At 48.1% G+C, this 16,907-nt stretch overlaps 1 protein-coding gene across 6 annotated transcripts in view; it reads right to left on the bottom strand.

Annotated features, from left to right (window-relative positions):
* Positions 1–2,015: 2,015 nt before the first annotated feature.
* The window catches only part of RALY (RALY heterogeneous nuclear ribonucleoprotein), a 77,091-nt gene continuing 62,199 nt past the window's right edge, over positions 2,016–16,907 (bottom strand). For 5 of the 6 annotated variants that reach the window (XM_045521036.2, XM_010960846.3, XM_074347163.1 and 2 more), the window contains 8 exons: positions 9,699–9,963; positions 8,468–8,540; positions 8,226–8,273; positions 6,067–6,233; positions 5,221–5,334; positions 4,808–5,010; positions 3,529–3,577; positions 2,016–2,369 (listed from right to left, as the gene is read on the bottom strand). In XM_045521036.2, coding sequence (XP_045376992.1) covers positions 3,533–3,577; positions 4,808–5,010; positions 5,221–5,334; positions 6,067–6,233; positions 8,226–8,273; positions 8,468–8,540; positions 9,699–9,954 — 906 coding nt within the window. In that variant the 5' untranslated portion in view covers positions 9,955–9,963 and the 3' untranslated portion in view covers positions 2,016–2,369; positions 3,529–3,532. The remainder of the gene's footprint in view (positions 2,370–3,528; positions 3,578–4,807; positions 5,011–5,220; positions 5,335–6,066; positions 6,234–8,225; positions 8,274–8,467; positions 8,541–9,698; positions 9,964–16,907) is intronic. The other variant, XM_074347164.1, reaches the window with a different exon arrangement.

The following is a 16,907-nucleotide window of genomic DNA, read 5'->3' as shown; positions in this document are numbered from 1 at the left end:
AGCATACCCTGTCTTGCCTGCTGGATGCTAGGAATATCTTGGCCCAGTTGCCCCCATTGCCCAACAACTTGATAAGTGGGTGGTTACCTAGAACCAACCAGTTTCCAGCCAATCTGCCAGCTCACTTCAGCCATATGAGAGCCCAGCTGAGATAAACAGAAGAACCACCCAACTGAGCACGGCCCTAACTGCCAAGCCACAGAATCAGAAGCTAAAAAATGTTCATTAAAGGCACTAAATTTCAGAGTAGTTTGTTATACCAACAGTTAATAACTGAAATAAGGCCCATTTACTATCCCTGATCCAGGCCAACCTCACACAGATGAGGAAACCGAGACCTGGCAAAGAAACAGAACTGTCAGGGTCATAAATCTTATTGGCAGCAGTACAGCGGGGAAGCCTTAACTAGCTCACAATCCAGGAAACCCACTGGCTGTCATATTCCTTCAAGATGGCTGCTAGGATCATAATTGATGCTTCCGATCTTGATCGCACCTAGACAATATTAGTCCTTTAGGCAGAATCTGTTATCACATTTCTTCAGGACCTCCTTTTGGTTTTCAGAGGTTGGACAGAAAAATGAAAATTGTTGAGCAATGGAATGGGAGATGAGAAGTCTTTCCTGGCCCCGGACACGGAGGACAGGCATGTATAATGCAGGGTATTGTGGATGTGATCCTCCCAAAGCAAGGACCCAAATGTGAGTTTTCTCAGTTCAAGGGCTTTTCTGGGATGCCAGGATGGGGATTCCATTCTCACTCTGTCCAGGATATGTCCTGGTGCCAGGATGTTTAGGCAGGGCTTGTAGGTAGAGCAGATGCTTCCAACCCTCAAAGAGTCTTCACTGCTCTTCTCATGGCCCTCTATGCCTGGCCTATTAAGGAACCCCATGGCCCCTGCTCTTCTACGTGGCCCCTAAGCTCTGAAAAGTGAGTGTCTCAGTCAAGCACAAGGTCTACAAGGTAGACCTTGTAGAGTCTAGAAGTGTTATTACAATACAGTGGGCACACAGCACTAAGCTCTGGGGACAAAGAAACACAGTGCCAGCCCTCAACATGATATTTACCAGACTCCAAAACCCCTTCTTTGGACTTTGCTCAAGTTCCAGTCCAGGACAGCAGTTCCATACCTTGTACAGATGGGAACATGGAGACCTGCCCAGCTTTGCAAGTGGGTTGGCTAGAGCTGGGCTCAATCTTCCGGGCAGCAAAGACAGACTGTGGGTTCAGGGACTGAAGGGCTCTTTATGGGCATGAGATACTCCCTGTGGACCTAGCCCCTTCCTCTGGACACCCTCTTCATCTCTCCAGATTGAAGTCTTGACCAGTTCCAAGGGGCTATTTTTCCCTCCAGGTTTGGATCTCTCAGACTGATCCAGAAACCTGAGACATGAGAACTCAATGCCCAGGTTTTAAAATAGTAAATTATAAGTCACTTTACCTCATTCTCCCTACTAACACCTAAATCTTTCCCCAGCATCTACTCTAAGAGTTCAGCCAGACACTGAGCAGGATAACAGCTGGTTTACCTGTGATGCTATGGCAACCTCTTACTAGAGTCAGAAGACCCCTCAGCCTCTACCCTCTCTCCCCTTGCTGCCCAAGATCCCTGTGAAAAAAAGTGTCCTAAACCAGGACAGAGAAGGGTTTAGGCAAGTGATGGGTTCTAGAACCATTTTGGAGTTGGGAAAGACCAGACTTAGTGAGAAACTGAGGCCCGGACCTACCACTGCCTGACCAAGTGTATCAAAATCGTTTGGCTCTTCAACCACAAAGGTGCTCTCATAGGCACTGGCACATCTGACCCTCCCCAACAACCCTACTCACCATTTTTATCTCCATTTTAGCCATGGAAACTAAGGACCAGATGGATTAGTTCTGGGCACCCTAGACAGTGGTTCCTGACAGGAAGGAGTGAAGGAGGAACAAGAGGGTATAGCAGATCTGTTTTCTGGTTAGGCAGGAGGTTCAGGGTACCTTCGTGAGAAGACACAAACCATCCCATCTCAGAGCAAGTTGGGATCCAATCTCTTTATTGTCAGGGTCCCCTCCCTGTGACCCCACCCCCCTCCAAACCTATAGAAAAACCCCAAGCTGGGAGTGTCCTGGGGAGGAGAGGCAGATTTGTGGGGAAACTCCGTACTCTGCCCTCTCGCCTGGGCAGTGCCAACAGGGAGGGTGCGTGAGGAGGGGATGCCAATAACTCCACCTGCAGAGAATGTGGCACTGGTTGAGATGTGTCAGGGAGAAGGTGCCTGCTGCCAGCTCTCCTCTGGGACCTGCTGGGGATGGCACCCGGGGGAGGGGGTGCCCAGCTTGAGGTCTGGTACAGTGCACACCCTTCTGCCAGTGGCCATTGTTCCTGTCAGGCTGAGAAAGAGAGAGACAAGAGACTAAGGTTGAGAGGAAGAGCCCCTTGTGCTCTCAATAACACAGGTGGGGGGGTGGGACAGTTCAGTGGTAGAGTGCATGTTTACCACACACAAGATCCCAGGTTCAATCCCCAGCACCTCCAATTACATTAATTAATTAATTAAAACCTAATCTCCTCCAAGGTAAAACTTCGCATCCCAGGTAAAACTAAACCACAAAGCTCCAAGAAGAAAGGCTTCAAAAACTTAAATCTATGGTGGAGCATCTCCTACATGAATGTGTCATGTGTAAGGACATCTATGTTGTTAGGCTTTCCTCCACCTTAGCCTGTCTTGCATTGAACACGGCCCCCAGAAGAACAGGGCAGAGTGCTGGCAGAGCTGGTGGGGCCTGGCTGCCCTGAACAATGGGGCAGAGCAAGGTGGTAAATACCAACCAGAGAGCAGGCTTTGAGGCCACACACCAGTAGGTTCAAATCTAAGCTCCACCAATTACCACCATGGGATCTTATAAAATATGTATCTCCCTACCCACCTCAGTGCCTCAGTTTCTGCATCTGCTACCCTGGCACAATCACAGCCCTTGTGGGACTTGGGCACACAGGACATTTCCTCCTTTAAGGATCACATCCCAGCCCCTAAGCCTGACACAAGCATCACCCTCTGATGATGAGCAGCTCCCTCCTCCCTATTCAGAGCTGGGACTGCAGCCACAGAAGGCTCCTGGCTGTTCCCCATACATAGATCTCTGTGCCTCTGCTAAGGGTCCTTCAGATGCTTCTCCCTCAATCTTGAACAGGTTCAGCTACATGCCCCCCGCTCCCACCACATGCCTCTTTGACCCTCTGGCTCTCTAGCCCCTGTCATCCCAAGCACACTGGGTGGCAATGGTTTGTCTTCCTCCACTAGACTCAGAGCTGCTTCTCATAGTGAAGACAGGTAATGTGGCTTGGAGCATGCTGAGTGAGCTCCTGCTGGGTGGACCCAGCTAGCCCATCCATGGCTCCTGCAATCCACCAAACCCCTAGCATAAAGGGGTGCAGCAGAATGGCTGGGGATGATGGGCCCTTCATTCTGGGAACAGTGTTACCCTGCTAGGTCTACTTCATGGCATGCCCTCCACTTCACTTCACCCCTCCCCACCAGGACCCCCATACCTGCTTACTGCAAGGCCCCATCCTCCGCATCTGTGTCCTGGCTGTGCTCCTGATAGGGAGGAGGCAACAAAGGACCACACATCACTCAGTGCAAGCTCTGGCCTGCCTGGTGGCCCAGAGCACACCTAGACCACTCTCAGAAAGGGGGAGGGACAGCCAAAGAGAATAACTATGGGACCAGTCTAACTAAACAAGGCTGGCTTGGGATCCCAACAGGGCCCCTCAGGAGAAAGAACCAGTAAAGGAAGTTCTAGCTGTGGCAGAGGACACGCTTCTGCATAGAAAGACCTCCTCAGACTGGAGGAGGTTGAAAGTCTAGTAGACTGATGAGTTCCCCATCTTAGGAGCATCTAAGCCTTTATTAGGGCCTTTATGGAGAGTACTAAAAGAATAAGATGGATTATCAGGCTAGGTTCAAAGAAGAGACAAGCTGGGCATGAGGAGGACCTCTTAACTGTTACGGCCATGAGCCCATCTGTCCTCACACCAGAACCCAGCCATGTGGAGGAAGGTCACAGATCTGCTAAAGAAATCCAAGCTCCAATCCTGGCTCAACTCTTATTAGCTTACAAGGCCCTGAGCAAGCTACTCAACTCCTCTGGTCTCAGTTTCCTCATGGGGTAAAATGCGACAAGAGTAATCCTTCGCACAGTACAGGGCTACTGTTAAGGTTAAATGAAGTTAAAAAGTGTAAACTACAGGGTTTGGTGCTCAGTGAGTGTTAGGTAAATGAGCAGTAGGCACACAAGAGATATCTTAAAAGACTCAGAAGCAGGTCTCCCTTCCCACTTAATATAAGCTCCTTGCCTCAATCTGAAGAATTCCAGTAACAGACAGGGAGCTCAGTCCCTCATCCTTCATGAGACAGCCTGTTTTGTGCTCAGGCAACAATGGCTTGTAGAAAATCCTCAGGTGAAGTGGATACCCACCCTCCCTGTGGCTTCCCCGAGGCAATACCACTCCTGCTCCCTGGAACTCTGAAGACCATGTGTGCTTCCTTGAGCCTGTGACTCTCCCTTCTCTAACCATGTAGAAAACAGAGTCTAAAAGGGCCCTGGGCTCAAGAAGGGTCTGCCCCTGTCCTCTGACTGGCAGCTGAAATAGCTAACTATTCCTATTCCATTCCCCCCTCTTCCTCACAGGACTAGAACCCCTGGGAAGGAAGAAAAAGGGAGCTCAGCGGGGTGCCAACCACCTCAGAGGTTCCCCCTTTCTCAGCAGACCTCTTGCAACCAAGAGTGCGAAATCCAGGCCCAGCCCTTCCCAGCCATGCCCTCACCAGCTCTTCCTCGCTGTGTGTTAGCAGCCCCTCCTCATCACCGTCGTCTCGAGCCTGTGCTTCTCCCTGGGGTGTGCCTGCTTCAGAAGCTGTGTCCTCCTGGGGGGCCGGTGGCCGGCTGCTGCCACCACCACTGCTGCTGCCGCTGCCGCCACCGCTGCTACTGCCGCCGCCGCTGCCACTGTCACCCTTCTTTTTGCCATCTTCAGGGAGAAGGGGTGGGAAAGAGGGGAATAAAACTCAGCCTGGGGCAGATAACCAGGGTAGCACCTTAGTGGAAGCTAGGCCTCAGCATAGTGGGTCCAGGTGGGATTGGAGGCCACAGCCCCTCTCTGCCCCATGCACTGTCCCCTCCCCACATTCTGTCCTGTGCCCCTGGTCACTGAGCTGGGCAAGGACCCTTGGAAGCTGACCTGGATTAGTCTTCTGCTCCTCGGCAATCTGCTCCAAGCGACCCAGCAGGGCATCAATGTTGGACTTGATCTGTGTCAGCTCTGTCTTGATGGTCTGCAGCTCACTGCTCTTTACTGGGAGTGGAGGGAGCACACGGCTGTCACCTGAGGGCTGGAGCTCGACACTAACATGAGACCCTAGCCCCATTCTGTCAGTTAGGAAGGCAGACCAGTGGCAGAAACTGTCCTCTTCCATGGTTCTTCTTCTGGCCAGGGAAAAGGCCAGAGCTGCCTATAGCCTCCCCCTGAGACTTTCTAGAGGCCATTCGTACAGTGCCCAGCCTATCCTTCTGAACCTGGATCTTTTCCCACCAACCTCCCAATTCTGAAAGGAACTGGGGATGGGTAAGAATGGACACATGTGGTGTGAACCTATGTGAGCACCTGAGCAAGCATGTGTCTGGTTGTATTACATGGTGGTATCTGTCATCCAAGATGTGTAAATGCAGGTGTTTTACAATCAGATTTCCTGAGTGCCTGTCTGACCACAGTATGTGCATACCAGAATCAATGTGGAGCAGCAGGGCTGTGTGGACCTGTCCTTGTCCCTACTAAAGGAAAGATGACACCATCTTCTCACTGGACTCCATGTCACAGCACTGGATTCTGTGCCTAATCCAAGCCCCTCCTCCTCCAATGTCAGTCTTCCTCTTAGAAATGCATGACAATACTCACTTGGTTGTGTTAGAGCTGCAGAACTGTGGAAGATTTGTTCTTTATCTATTTTCCAATGTAAAAAAATGTGATTCTATTATTTTGCTAATTAAAAAAGTAAGAATTATCTAGGAAGAAGATATAGTCACTCACACTTGATCTTGGCTGAGCCAGTGGTGATGGCTGAGGAGCGGGCAAAGAGCTTGACAGGTATGGTGGTTTTGACACGCCGGACCAAGGGGACTGTGACGCGGGGTCGCTTCACAGGGACCGCCCTGGGCACTGGCACTGGCGACAGGCGTCCCCGATAGTCGAAGAGCCTGTGAGAGCAAATGGGCCAGAGGCTGCAGAATGGCCTGTGGCCACCAGGGGGCACTCTGACCCTAGACCAACACATGTATGGCTGGTGAAGGGCTGGGCAGTCTGCACTACATCCCTATACCTGCTCCCAGCAAGTCCTAGGGGTGAAGAGGAAGGGCTTTCCGGACTTTAATGGTTGCTGGAATCCTTACTACATCCATCTTTCCTACCAGCCACACTGGGTAAGGGCAGGAGAGGTGACAGGTGGTAACGGTCACAGCCTCATTCAACAAAGGAGCAAACTGAGAACAGCCCCAGAATGGAGGTCACCCTGACACCCACTCTATGACCTACTCAGTCAACTGTCACCACAAGCTCTGGTCAGAGTTTGCAAATCTCCCTAAAGCAGTACAAATCCCCAGCTGGAAACAGAGAGGTGTGGGAGTGGGAGCCAATCCCTAAGCCTGCCTGAGCCTCAGTTTTTCCATCTGCCTGGCGAGGATGGCTACCCCAAATTCTGTGGCCCTCCCCTGCAACCCCCAAGGCTGCTATGAGAGTAGAACATGAGAGAACTCAGTTAAAAACACAAAAGTCAGACGGTGGGATAGGTGAAAGGCCAGGGTACCGAGACCCTCAACTCGGGGGCCTATGACCTCAACGGCATGAGGCTGGAATCCAAGCCCCTTTCCTCTTTCTGGATCCCCATCCTTACTTCACTTCAGAGATGGAGGGCAGGAGGCCCAGTGGAGTATCAAGGTTGAGCAGCCCGATCAGACCCTCTGTCCAAGACAGTATGCTGCCCCCAAAAGCCATCACCCAGCCCTTTACAGGAGGGCTTCTTTTCCTGATCAGGCAGATGCTCAGTAGGCTGAGTAGGGATCTCTCCCACCACTGCTGCTGCTACCACCTTTCTGCAGGAAACAGCAGCCTCAGGGGTATATTATGATGAGAGCCAGGAAACCTGGCATCACTAGGTAGTTCAGTGTCCCATGTCTTGGTATTCCTTTGTTCAGGGAGCCCCTGCCCTGGAATGGTGATGGCTGGAGATGGAGAGTCTCTGGGAATGGACCCAGTCCCAGACCCTGCATTTCTGCCCCTAAGGGGAGGGGGCGGCTCTGGCCTTGGTCAGAATCACTGAACCACAGAATCCCAGAGCTGGAAGAGCCCCGAGGGATCACTTGGTACAAGCCCATTTCACAGACTGGGAGGGGATCTGCCCAAAGTCATGCAATCACTTAAGTGGCAGAGCTGAGATTAGCACCCAGGTCTTCTGATTCCCAGGCTAGGGCACTTTTCACTACACTGCGCTGACTCCTGAAACTACTCACAGGTGAGAAAACTGAGGCTCAGAGAGGTTCTGTTCTTCCTGGACAGACTGGGGCAGACTGAAAGGGAGGGAGGGAGAAACAGGGAAGGGGACAAGTATGGGCCAGCCCCTATCATAATTTCCACTCAAGATTATGTGGCTGGTGCCACAGAGTGGTGCCCACAGCCTCGAGGCTGCGGTCTGGGTAGGCTTGGGGATGGGCCAGGGACTAATTCAGACCCCCAAAGGACTGTTGGCATTTTGGCTATAAATACAGAAGGCTCAGACTGAGGTTCTTTCAGCTGACAGGGCACCTCAGGTTGGTAAGGAAACTGAATAGCAGAAATGTGAGGGCTCAGAACCCCCTGTACCTGACCCTGCACCTGTTTTGTATTCCAACTTGCTACATTTATGTGTCCCCTGGCTGTCCAGTCCCATCAAGTCCCATGCCAGGCTTAGGAGGATAAAGGGTGGTCAGAGAGTTGGGAGGCAATGTGGGGTGGGGGGAGCTCTGGCCTGGGCACCTATAGAACTGGACTCTAGTCCCAGCTCTGCCACCAACTTGTGGAGCAGCCTTTGGCAAAAGCCTGTCCACACCTCTGGGCTTTGATTCCCATGTGGAGGACTGAGTGGGCTGCACCAGCAATCTCTCAGGACCCTTCCAGCTTGGCTGTTTCATGCCTGGGCACGCCCCTCCCCTGCTCACCTGTCGTAGAAGTCGTCGCGGTAGTAATCATAGTCAAAGCTGTAGCCACTGGGGAAACAAAGGGGAGAGGGCCAGGGCTTAGGGACAGCCGCTCAGCCCACTCTCCACAGGCCCTCATCTCCAAATGCCTCCCCAAACTCTAGGCTTGTCATACCGTCACCACCAGTGTTCACTCCCCCTGTGGAAAGAGGGACCAATCCCACCCAGAGACAGAGACCGACAAACAAGACAGAGTGCCCCACCTGTATATGGCAGATGCTGCTCTCTTTAGTCCCTTGGGTCTGTTGGGCTTGGGCTCTCCAGCCATGTTGATGTCTATATGGAGGAAGGAGGTGAAGTCAGATGCTGACAGGACAGTGGGCCACCCATACACATGTCCCCTCATGCACATGTGCAGCAATTTATATGTTTACATGATACACACACGGACTTTACTAACATGAACAACAGAGGTCTTAACAAATTAGATTCATACCCACACATCACATGGATATGCCTGTTTACATATTCATACGCATCCAGATGCATGCACGCGTGCTCAAACTATCACTCACACACAGGCACTATGTACCTCACACATATATGCATTCTCAAGTACACTCATGTAAACACATACATCAGACACACACCCTCACACGTGTGTTCACATATCCAGGTAATAAGATCACACGCTCTCAACCACACTCAGACTTAGCTCCAATATCATATACATAACTGCCCAAATGCAAATGAGCCAATGCACATTTACACAAACATTCTACCAAAGATCTTTATGCCTAGAGCAGTGCTTAGCAAATGACAGAATCTCAAAAAATATTTGGTAAATGAATACATGCTTATCTGCTTACACACTTAAGTATATACCGATACACATGTAATTCTCCATAGTAAGATATGTGTCCACATAACATTCTCCACACATTGTTACATCCACATACCACATATTCAGGAGTACATATCCCTCTCAAACATACATAAATACACAGAAGCATGTGAATATATACAAGCACTACACACGCCCCAAAGTAGACCACCACACAGCCACATCGCAAGTATGTAATACCAAGACCAAGGGCACCTGCTTCACCTTATGCTACCAGTCCCTTCTCCTGGCTCTCAGAAAGGGTTCTAACATAAGTCATGCAGCTGAATGTAAGAGGCTGGGCTGGGCCACCCTGTTCCCTTTCTCTGGAGAATCTGCATTTTAACTGGAACCCTAAGACCTGTCATTAAAGGCACTGTGAAAGCTGGGAAGAAGTGTTTTTAAGAAACTTCCAAGAAAATTCTCCCCTATAGGCACTAATTTTGTAACTACTTAATTCATAACTTAATATAATTAATAACTAAATTATAACATCTCCGACAGGGGTATGGGGCTAGGGGACAGAAAAGAGGATAAGAGAAGAGCGAAAGAGTCCAGGTCAGCACCTGCCCAGGAGAATACCAGGAGCAGGACCATGGAGAGACACTTACCCAGGGTCTGCCCGGCCAGCACCCGCCCATTCTCTCCCAGCACAGCTGCCCGGGCATGGCGCTCGTTTGCATACTGGACAAAGGCATAGCCCTTGTGCACAGAACAGCCGGCCACACGGCCATACTTGGAGAAGATGGTCTCCACATCTGACTTCTTCACCACAGCTGTGTTGAGGTTTCCAATGAAGACCCGAGAGTTGATGGACTTGGGGTCATTCTTGTTGGTTACATTGCTTGTCTGGATCTTCAAGGACATGGTGACCACCTGAAGAGAGAGAGCCACTGTGAAGCTGGGACCCTGGGCTGGGCTCAAGGGCTGCCCATGGCCTATAATCAGGCCAAACTGGACTGCTCTGTGCCTTCCTACACACACACACACACACACACACACACACACACACACACACACCCCTACAGCATCCAGCCTCGCCATTTTTGTTCATCTCACTGGCTGCTGACTTCATACCAGGTGCTTTACACATGTTCTATCTGACACCTATCTATCTGAGTACATATGATACTGACATGATAAGCAGAACCAGGACATTTTACAAGGGAGGAAATGCACAGAGGTCACAATGCCAGTAAATGACAGGGCTAGGCTTTGAACCCTGGTGTTTGACTCAAATCTTTCTCTTTTAACTGAGGTTACATTGGTTTATAACATTACATCAGTTTCACGTTGACTCCAATTCCTCCACTTCTTTAATGCTCATCTCAAATGTTAACCCATGTAGGATCTATATTTGAAGATCTTCCATAGCTTTTCTACTGTTCCTTAAATGTAGAACCATGACCAAGAGGTCACATGGTAATTATAAGTAATATTTGCTCCAGAACAGTATCATATTATGAAAGTTGCTCAGTCTGACCCAGACATGAACCATGGCTGTTTTTACTGGTATTTTGAAAAAGGTGAGCTAGATAAACCTCACTGAGCCCTTACTGTGAGCTAAAGGTAGTACACAATACTGAATAATTTCAAGACACCATGATTATTATTATCATCATTCATATTTTACTATAAACAGGCTTCAACAAGTTCACTGACTTGTCAGGAACAGGCATTCAAACCCAGGTTAATGGTCCCTAAAGCCCATTTTTTTTTCCGACTTTATCACTCTCCCTCCCAGAGCTAAATCCAATTTAAATACAGTTGACCCTGAACAACTGAGTTTCAAATGCATGAATCGACTTATATGTGAATATTTTTCAACAGTAAACACTACAATAACACATGGTTTCTGTGGCTGGTTGAAGCTGCAGGTGTGGAAGAACAGTGGATACAGAGGGAGGATGACTGTAACTTAGTTACACATGGATTAACTCCTGCATTGTTCAAGGGTTAACTGTACTACAGTAAGTCAGCATATTTACCTGAGAATAGTTTTAATAATTTTTTTAGAGTTACCCATTTTATACTTACTCAAATTCTGTCCCCTTTGTTTAGAGATACTGCACCTAATCTTCGCTCAGGCAATTTTTTTTTTTTTTTTTTACCCCAAAGAGCTGTACAAATCTCTCCTACTTCCCTCCCTGGACAAGTTACATCTGGGCACAGGCTTCAGAGAGAAAGGGGAAAGGAGACTCAATTTTAGTAGGAAAGGCCTAAAGTTAAGCCTTAGAATTTATACTTCCTGGCCCAGTCTTCCGCTCACTAGCAGAAGGTGCTAAAGAACCAAGCAGTATGTATAAAAACTCTCATCAGCCTAGGTTAATCATAAATGTCTGCCTATTTACCTAATATTCTTGGGCAAGGGGGACTTCTTTTCTGTGAATTAGAGAAGAACTGAGTATAAGCTGGGAAATCTGCATCTTTTGTCCCACTAGGGTAAGAGACCCCTTTCTCATCTAACTTACCAGCTTAGAAGCTGGCACATTCTGACCAGCAGAAGGCACTATTTGCAAGGAGACCTTGGGCTGGACCTGTGAAAGACCCTGGGGTAGAACCTGCTCCTAGGGTGGGCTTGCAATATATACTGGGGTCAAGTACGCATCATCAAAGATAATAAAGGTTGATGTTTTACTATAGGAGATGGAGGTCCTGTATGAGGAGTAAATACGGTGGGAGAGTCGAAGGATGGCCAAGCAAACACAGTGAAGAGAAAACAAGGAAAGAATTTTAAAAATGGAAAAAAGTTATGTAAAAAAGATACTGCAGAGGCAGCATAGATTTTGCCACCTGAATTTCTATGATAAACGATGGAGCGTAAGAATAAGGAGGGAAGGTTCTCTTACCAGCTGGAAATTTTTAAAGGATTTCCCCAATGAAAAAGGTGAAATTCTGTGATTTGTTTTTCAAGTGAATGAAAATGGTTCATTCTCCAAGGAATTAATATATAAAAATTGTTTGGGAATGTCTATTGCATAAATATGGCATCATTACAAGAAATAAAAAATGTCAAAACTGATATCCAAATAATTATAAAATATTATTTTTCTGCTTCCCCTCCCCCACCCCACACATACAAAAAGGATAATAAAGTTTGAGGGCTGAGAGGGCAATGCTACTGATAAAGGGCTGGTGCCAGCTTTGGAACTGGCCTGGAAGGACAGATTCTTTTTTCCCAGTTTGCCTTTGGATCCAAGCATCAACATCTATAAACAGTGAGGGGCACAAAAGAGATTACCCATGAAAACAACTAACACACAGGAAATGCTCAATGTATGTGGGTTCTCAGTCCTCACAGTTCTCTGACAGTCCCTCTCCTACCTGGATGACAAGCTGACTATTGCTGGGCTCCTTCATGCCTCTGCCAGGAGCCTCTAATACCACTGAACAGAAAGCACTGCTGAGCACCTGTGTTTGGTGCTATAGTGGTATCAGCATTCACTCCGTGGTTGGTGAGCAAAGTCCTTTGGGTTTGGCCCTACCCAGTCTCTTCTCTCATCACCTGTGGTTTGGGACAATGTATATAAGAGGACTTTGCAAACTGCGAACCTCTTTATAGATCTGGTAATTACTCTGACTAGTTGAACTTCTCTGTTTTACTAACAATGCCATTTGTGGGCCCATTCTAGATAAGGGGCAAAGTCAGACTGGAGAATATTATGAACAATGCCAAGGAGAGGCAGTCAGAAGCCATGTCACACAGGGTTAGTTTTTCAATCTCTAGAGAAGAGACTTGGGAAGTGTATGTATGTGGCCGCTCTGCAAAGCCAAGGCGCATACTCTGGGCACTCAAGTCCTGTATTCCCCAACTAAACAGCCCCCAATTTGCTTTCAAGGCCTGCACTCCTCAGAGGGTAGGCTGTGCTGCTGCTGTGCATACTCTTGTGGTGATAGGTATCTCTGGAGGTAAAGAAATGCTTGAGTATCCACACACACATGTCCACGAAGCTTCTAAAATCGAAGAATGAAGTTGGGGGTGGGAAATGAAAAGAAAGCTCTCCCAGTACTGCTAGGTTCAGGTACAGAATCCCAAATTCAGATATGGTCTTCCAGGTTGTTACGAATTAACAATTTGTTGGCCTCACTTATAAGTTATAGCCTTCGAATATTTGAACATATTATACTCTTGTTCTGCCCTGCAAATGTTAGAGGCAAGCTTGACAAAGCCTGGAGCACAGTAAATGCTCAATAAATACTGGGGAGGAAGCAGTGAGGATAATATCCCACAAGTGAGGACAGTTAGCTGTGGCCCTTAAGCAGGGGTGGGGAGAAGCGGGGATGGGGGTTCCTAGGGGGCTGAGGTCCCAAGCACCTCCTCCTAAAAACCCCAGTCCACATACCAACCATCCCCAACTCAATCCTTCCCACACAATTCTTTCTCAGCTCTTCGAGGCTTCCCACTAGCTTAGAATGGGACCCCTAGAAAATACTGACATCCTATTCAACAGAAACTGCTAGACTTGATAAGCTATTTTCCCCCTGGGCCGAGCTCTGCCTCACAGATTGGCTGTGTAATTGAAAGCAAGGTGTCTGCAGCCCCTAGAGGCCCCATGTTTAGCAATGAGCTTAGGAGAGGTGGGTAGAGGGATTGTTCTTGGTGGTGGTGGGAGAGGAGAAGGGAGAAGGTAAGAAACTGACCTGTTCCCAGACACCGCTGCAATGTCAGATTAGCAGGGACCTTAGTGAGCATGGAGCTTATACGCTCTTACTCTGAGGAACAGAGGAGAATAGACTTGGCCAGGATGCCAATGAGTAGCAGGGCCAAGAACCCCATGGGTCCTCTGACTCTAAGTCTAGGGTTCTTATATTCCATATTTCCTTTTAGGTTGTTGAGAGACAAGCCCCCAGGACAGCAAGGAGCTCAGAGGAGGCAGTCTAGATCCGCTATCCTTGGGAAAACTGGGGACTGGCTCCCAAATAAGTATCGTCACTTTTACCTGCTGGAGAAACAATCGCTGCATAAAAGCTGTACCCTTAAGCTAATTAAAATCCACCAGGGACATAGCCTTTAAAAAGCAATTTACAGCTCAATGGGATGGGCTTGCTCTCTAGGCTGATAAGAACAGAAGAAATTTTTACAAAAATAAATAGTTCTTCCCAGTTGAAACATTTCAGATGGAAGCTATGTTTTGAAGACAAGAACCAAGCCTGAACATGTGGTAAAGTGACAGGGCTTTTTGTAAAGGCAGAAAAGCCCAAAAGGTACCTGCACCCCTGAACTTTGGGTAAATGAGCCACTCAGAGGAGCATTACAGTAAGAATACCCTCTTAACTACTGAGTGCCAACAACGTGTCAAGAGACTTTACACACCTCATCTTATTTAACTCTCACAACAGCCCTATGCAGAGGTCATTCAGATAGGGAAAGGAAGCTCAGAGAGACAAAGTAATTGGTAAATAGAGCAAAACCAGAACTGGAACCCAGATCTGTTTGACTCCAAAACCCTATGGATAGAGATGCCTTGGGTACTGATTCCCATGATGAGAATGTCGCCCTGAGCCAGTCACACCCTCTCCTTGGTCCTTGCCCTTTTCCCTTTTCTACTACAATGCCTCACAGGACTTAAATGAAGAAAGCCAGTTTATATCCTTGATCCTGACATTGTTAGTCCCATTTTATAGATGAAAAAGCTGAAGATCAGCAAAGATAACATGTCTTACTTAAGGTCACCCAGCTAGTAAAGGGAGTAGCTGGGGACTTGAATCCAGGCTTCCTCTACATGCCACCATCTCAACCGTCCTAAGCCTCTGATTCTGCCTCATCAACCCTCATGCCCTCCCAATCCTGCCTATCAGGATCTAGTCTTCAGCCTGACCTCTGAGGCACACCATCACCAGAACACTCATTTCCCCAACTCTGTAAATCCTCCCTAGCACTGGGATCTCTTCTTAAAATACTCATTTCAAAAAAGGAGCTGCTGTTCTTGGTCCTGATACCACTCCCCCCTCCCCAGTGCTATTTAGAGCCTCTGTCTGGGCCGGTCCTGCTAGATACCTCTGGCCTTATTCCCCAACAAGGGGATGAGTGGTCATTTCAGCCTGTGGCCAGACCTCTGCCCTTAGATAACCCTGAAGACATTTGGGTGATTTTGAAGGAAAATAGCTATTAGTGATGGGGAGGCTATTTCTGGAGAAAGCCAAGCAATTATACTGATCAGTGCCCAGGGTCTCCTTGGTCCAGAGGCTCCTGGTTACCAGGCAGCCAGGGATGACAGAACATCCATTAATCTCATTAAACTCGCCAGGCCCCAACTCATTAGTATTGCCCAAATGATCATTACTGACCAGACAAGACTAATTTCCCAAGGAGTGCTCTTTAGTTCCTGACCATTCCCACTCCCATGAGAAACCCCAGCTCCGATCAGGCTGAACACTGAGGGCTCCTGGGATGGGCAGGACTGTAAGGGGTGTAGGCTACAAGTCCAGGAGGCTTGGCTCTGCTGTTCTTAGTCATGTGACCTGCAACAAGTCATGTAATTTCTCTGAGCCTTATCATCCTTATTCTGAAAACAGAAACAATCTTTTTCCTGATTACCTTTCAAATCTGGTATAAAAATCAAATAGGCTAACTGATGTGAAAGTTTGCTGCTGCATCTGTAACATACTATAAACAAATAGGGGATTATACCTATTTCTATTATTACCCAAATCCTATCCCTTTCAGTCATTCAACAAACATTTCTTGAGTATTCTCCTGTGTGATGGCACTGTGGAGATGCTGGGGAACAGTGCTCATGGGCTTTGTCTTTTACTTGCTTTTTAAGAAAGTCCTCTCTATAATGTGTATGTGCAGTCGAACTGTAATAATTCTACCCAATAAAACCGAAAAAAGAAAGACAAAAAAAAAGAAAGCCCTCTCTCCAAGAACCTGTTTCTTGACTGTTTCCTAATAACAAAGCAACGCACATGAAACAGCACAGGCTCTGTAGTCAGACAGGACTGAGTTTCAATCCCAGCTCTGCCACTTACAAAATATAACCCTGGACTTGTCCCTTAACCTCACTGGGCCTCAGAGTCCTCAATTGCAAAATGGGAATTATACCAATCTCCCAGGATTGGGGTAAAGATTAGAGATAATATGTGTAAAGTGCTCAATATAATGGCTGGGACCAGTAGATGTTTACATAAGAAACTCAAATGCCCTATGCCCTATGAAAACAGATGAATCTAGCCTGGCACTCTAGATCCTCCACGTTCCTGCCCTGATGCTCTTTATGGTTGTCTCCCAATGCTCCAACACCTCACCTTAGAATAAAGGAGTCAGGGGAAGGGGGCCTATGCATGCTCTCTTCCTTGTCCTGGTATCTGGAACCAAACCTAGAAACTTCGTAACAGTGTCCCCTCCTCAGACCTGTCAAATCACTACTGGATAGGACTAGGGGAGGAAAGAACACTCACTGGCTGGGAAGAGTTCCAGACCTTGCTGAGCCACTGACTCATCTCTTGGCCACACTATGAGGTCTCTGGTCCCATACTAGAACACTGGTATCAGCATCTTTTAGGCCCTGAGGGGAGATGTCAAAGCAGAAACAGAAGGTAGAGCTGGGGCCTCAGTCCTCTCTCCCCAGTGTGGTCTGAGTATATAACCCGCATTCCCTGCATCTTGCACCCTAACTCTATCCCCGACTGTGACCGTAGGCTGAGGTTTAGTATCTGCGACAAGCAGCCTTTATAGCTACAGAGGGAAAGGCAACAAAGAATGGGTAGGTACAAACTTGGGCCTACAATCCCCAATACTGAGTTAGAGTTAGCGAACTACAAATGAAGGTCAACCTCTTTATTTTTGCCAAAGAAGTCACCCAAACATCTACCTACCA

Source organism: Camelus bactrianus, chromosome 19 (genome assembly GCF_048773025.1).
Source record: "Camelus bactrianus isolate YW-2024 breed Bactrian camel chromosome 19, ASM4877302v1, whole genome shotgun sequence".
In the NCBI taxonomy this organism is placed as follows: Eukaryota; Metazoa; Chordata; class Mammalia; order Artiodactyla; family Camelidae; genus Camelus; species Camelus bactrianus.
This window is presented reverse-complemented; position numbering and strand designations above follow the sequence as displayed.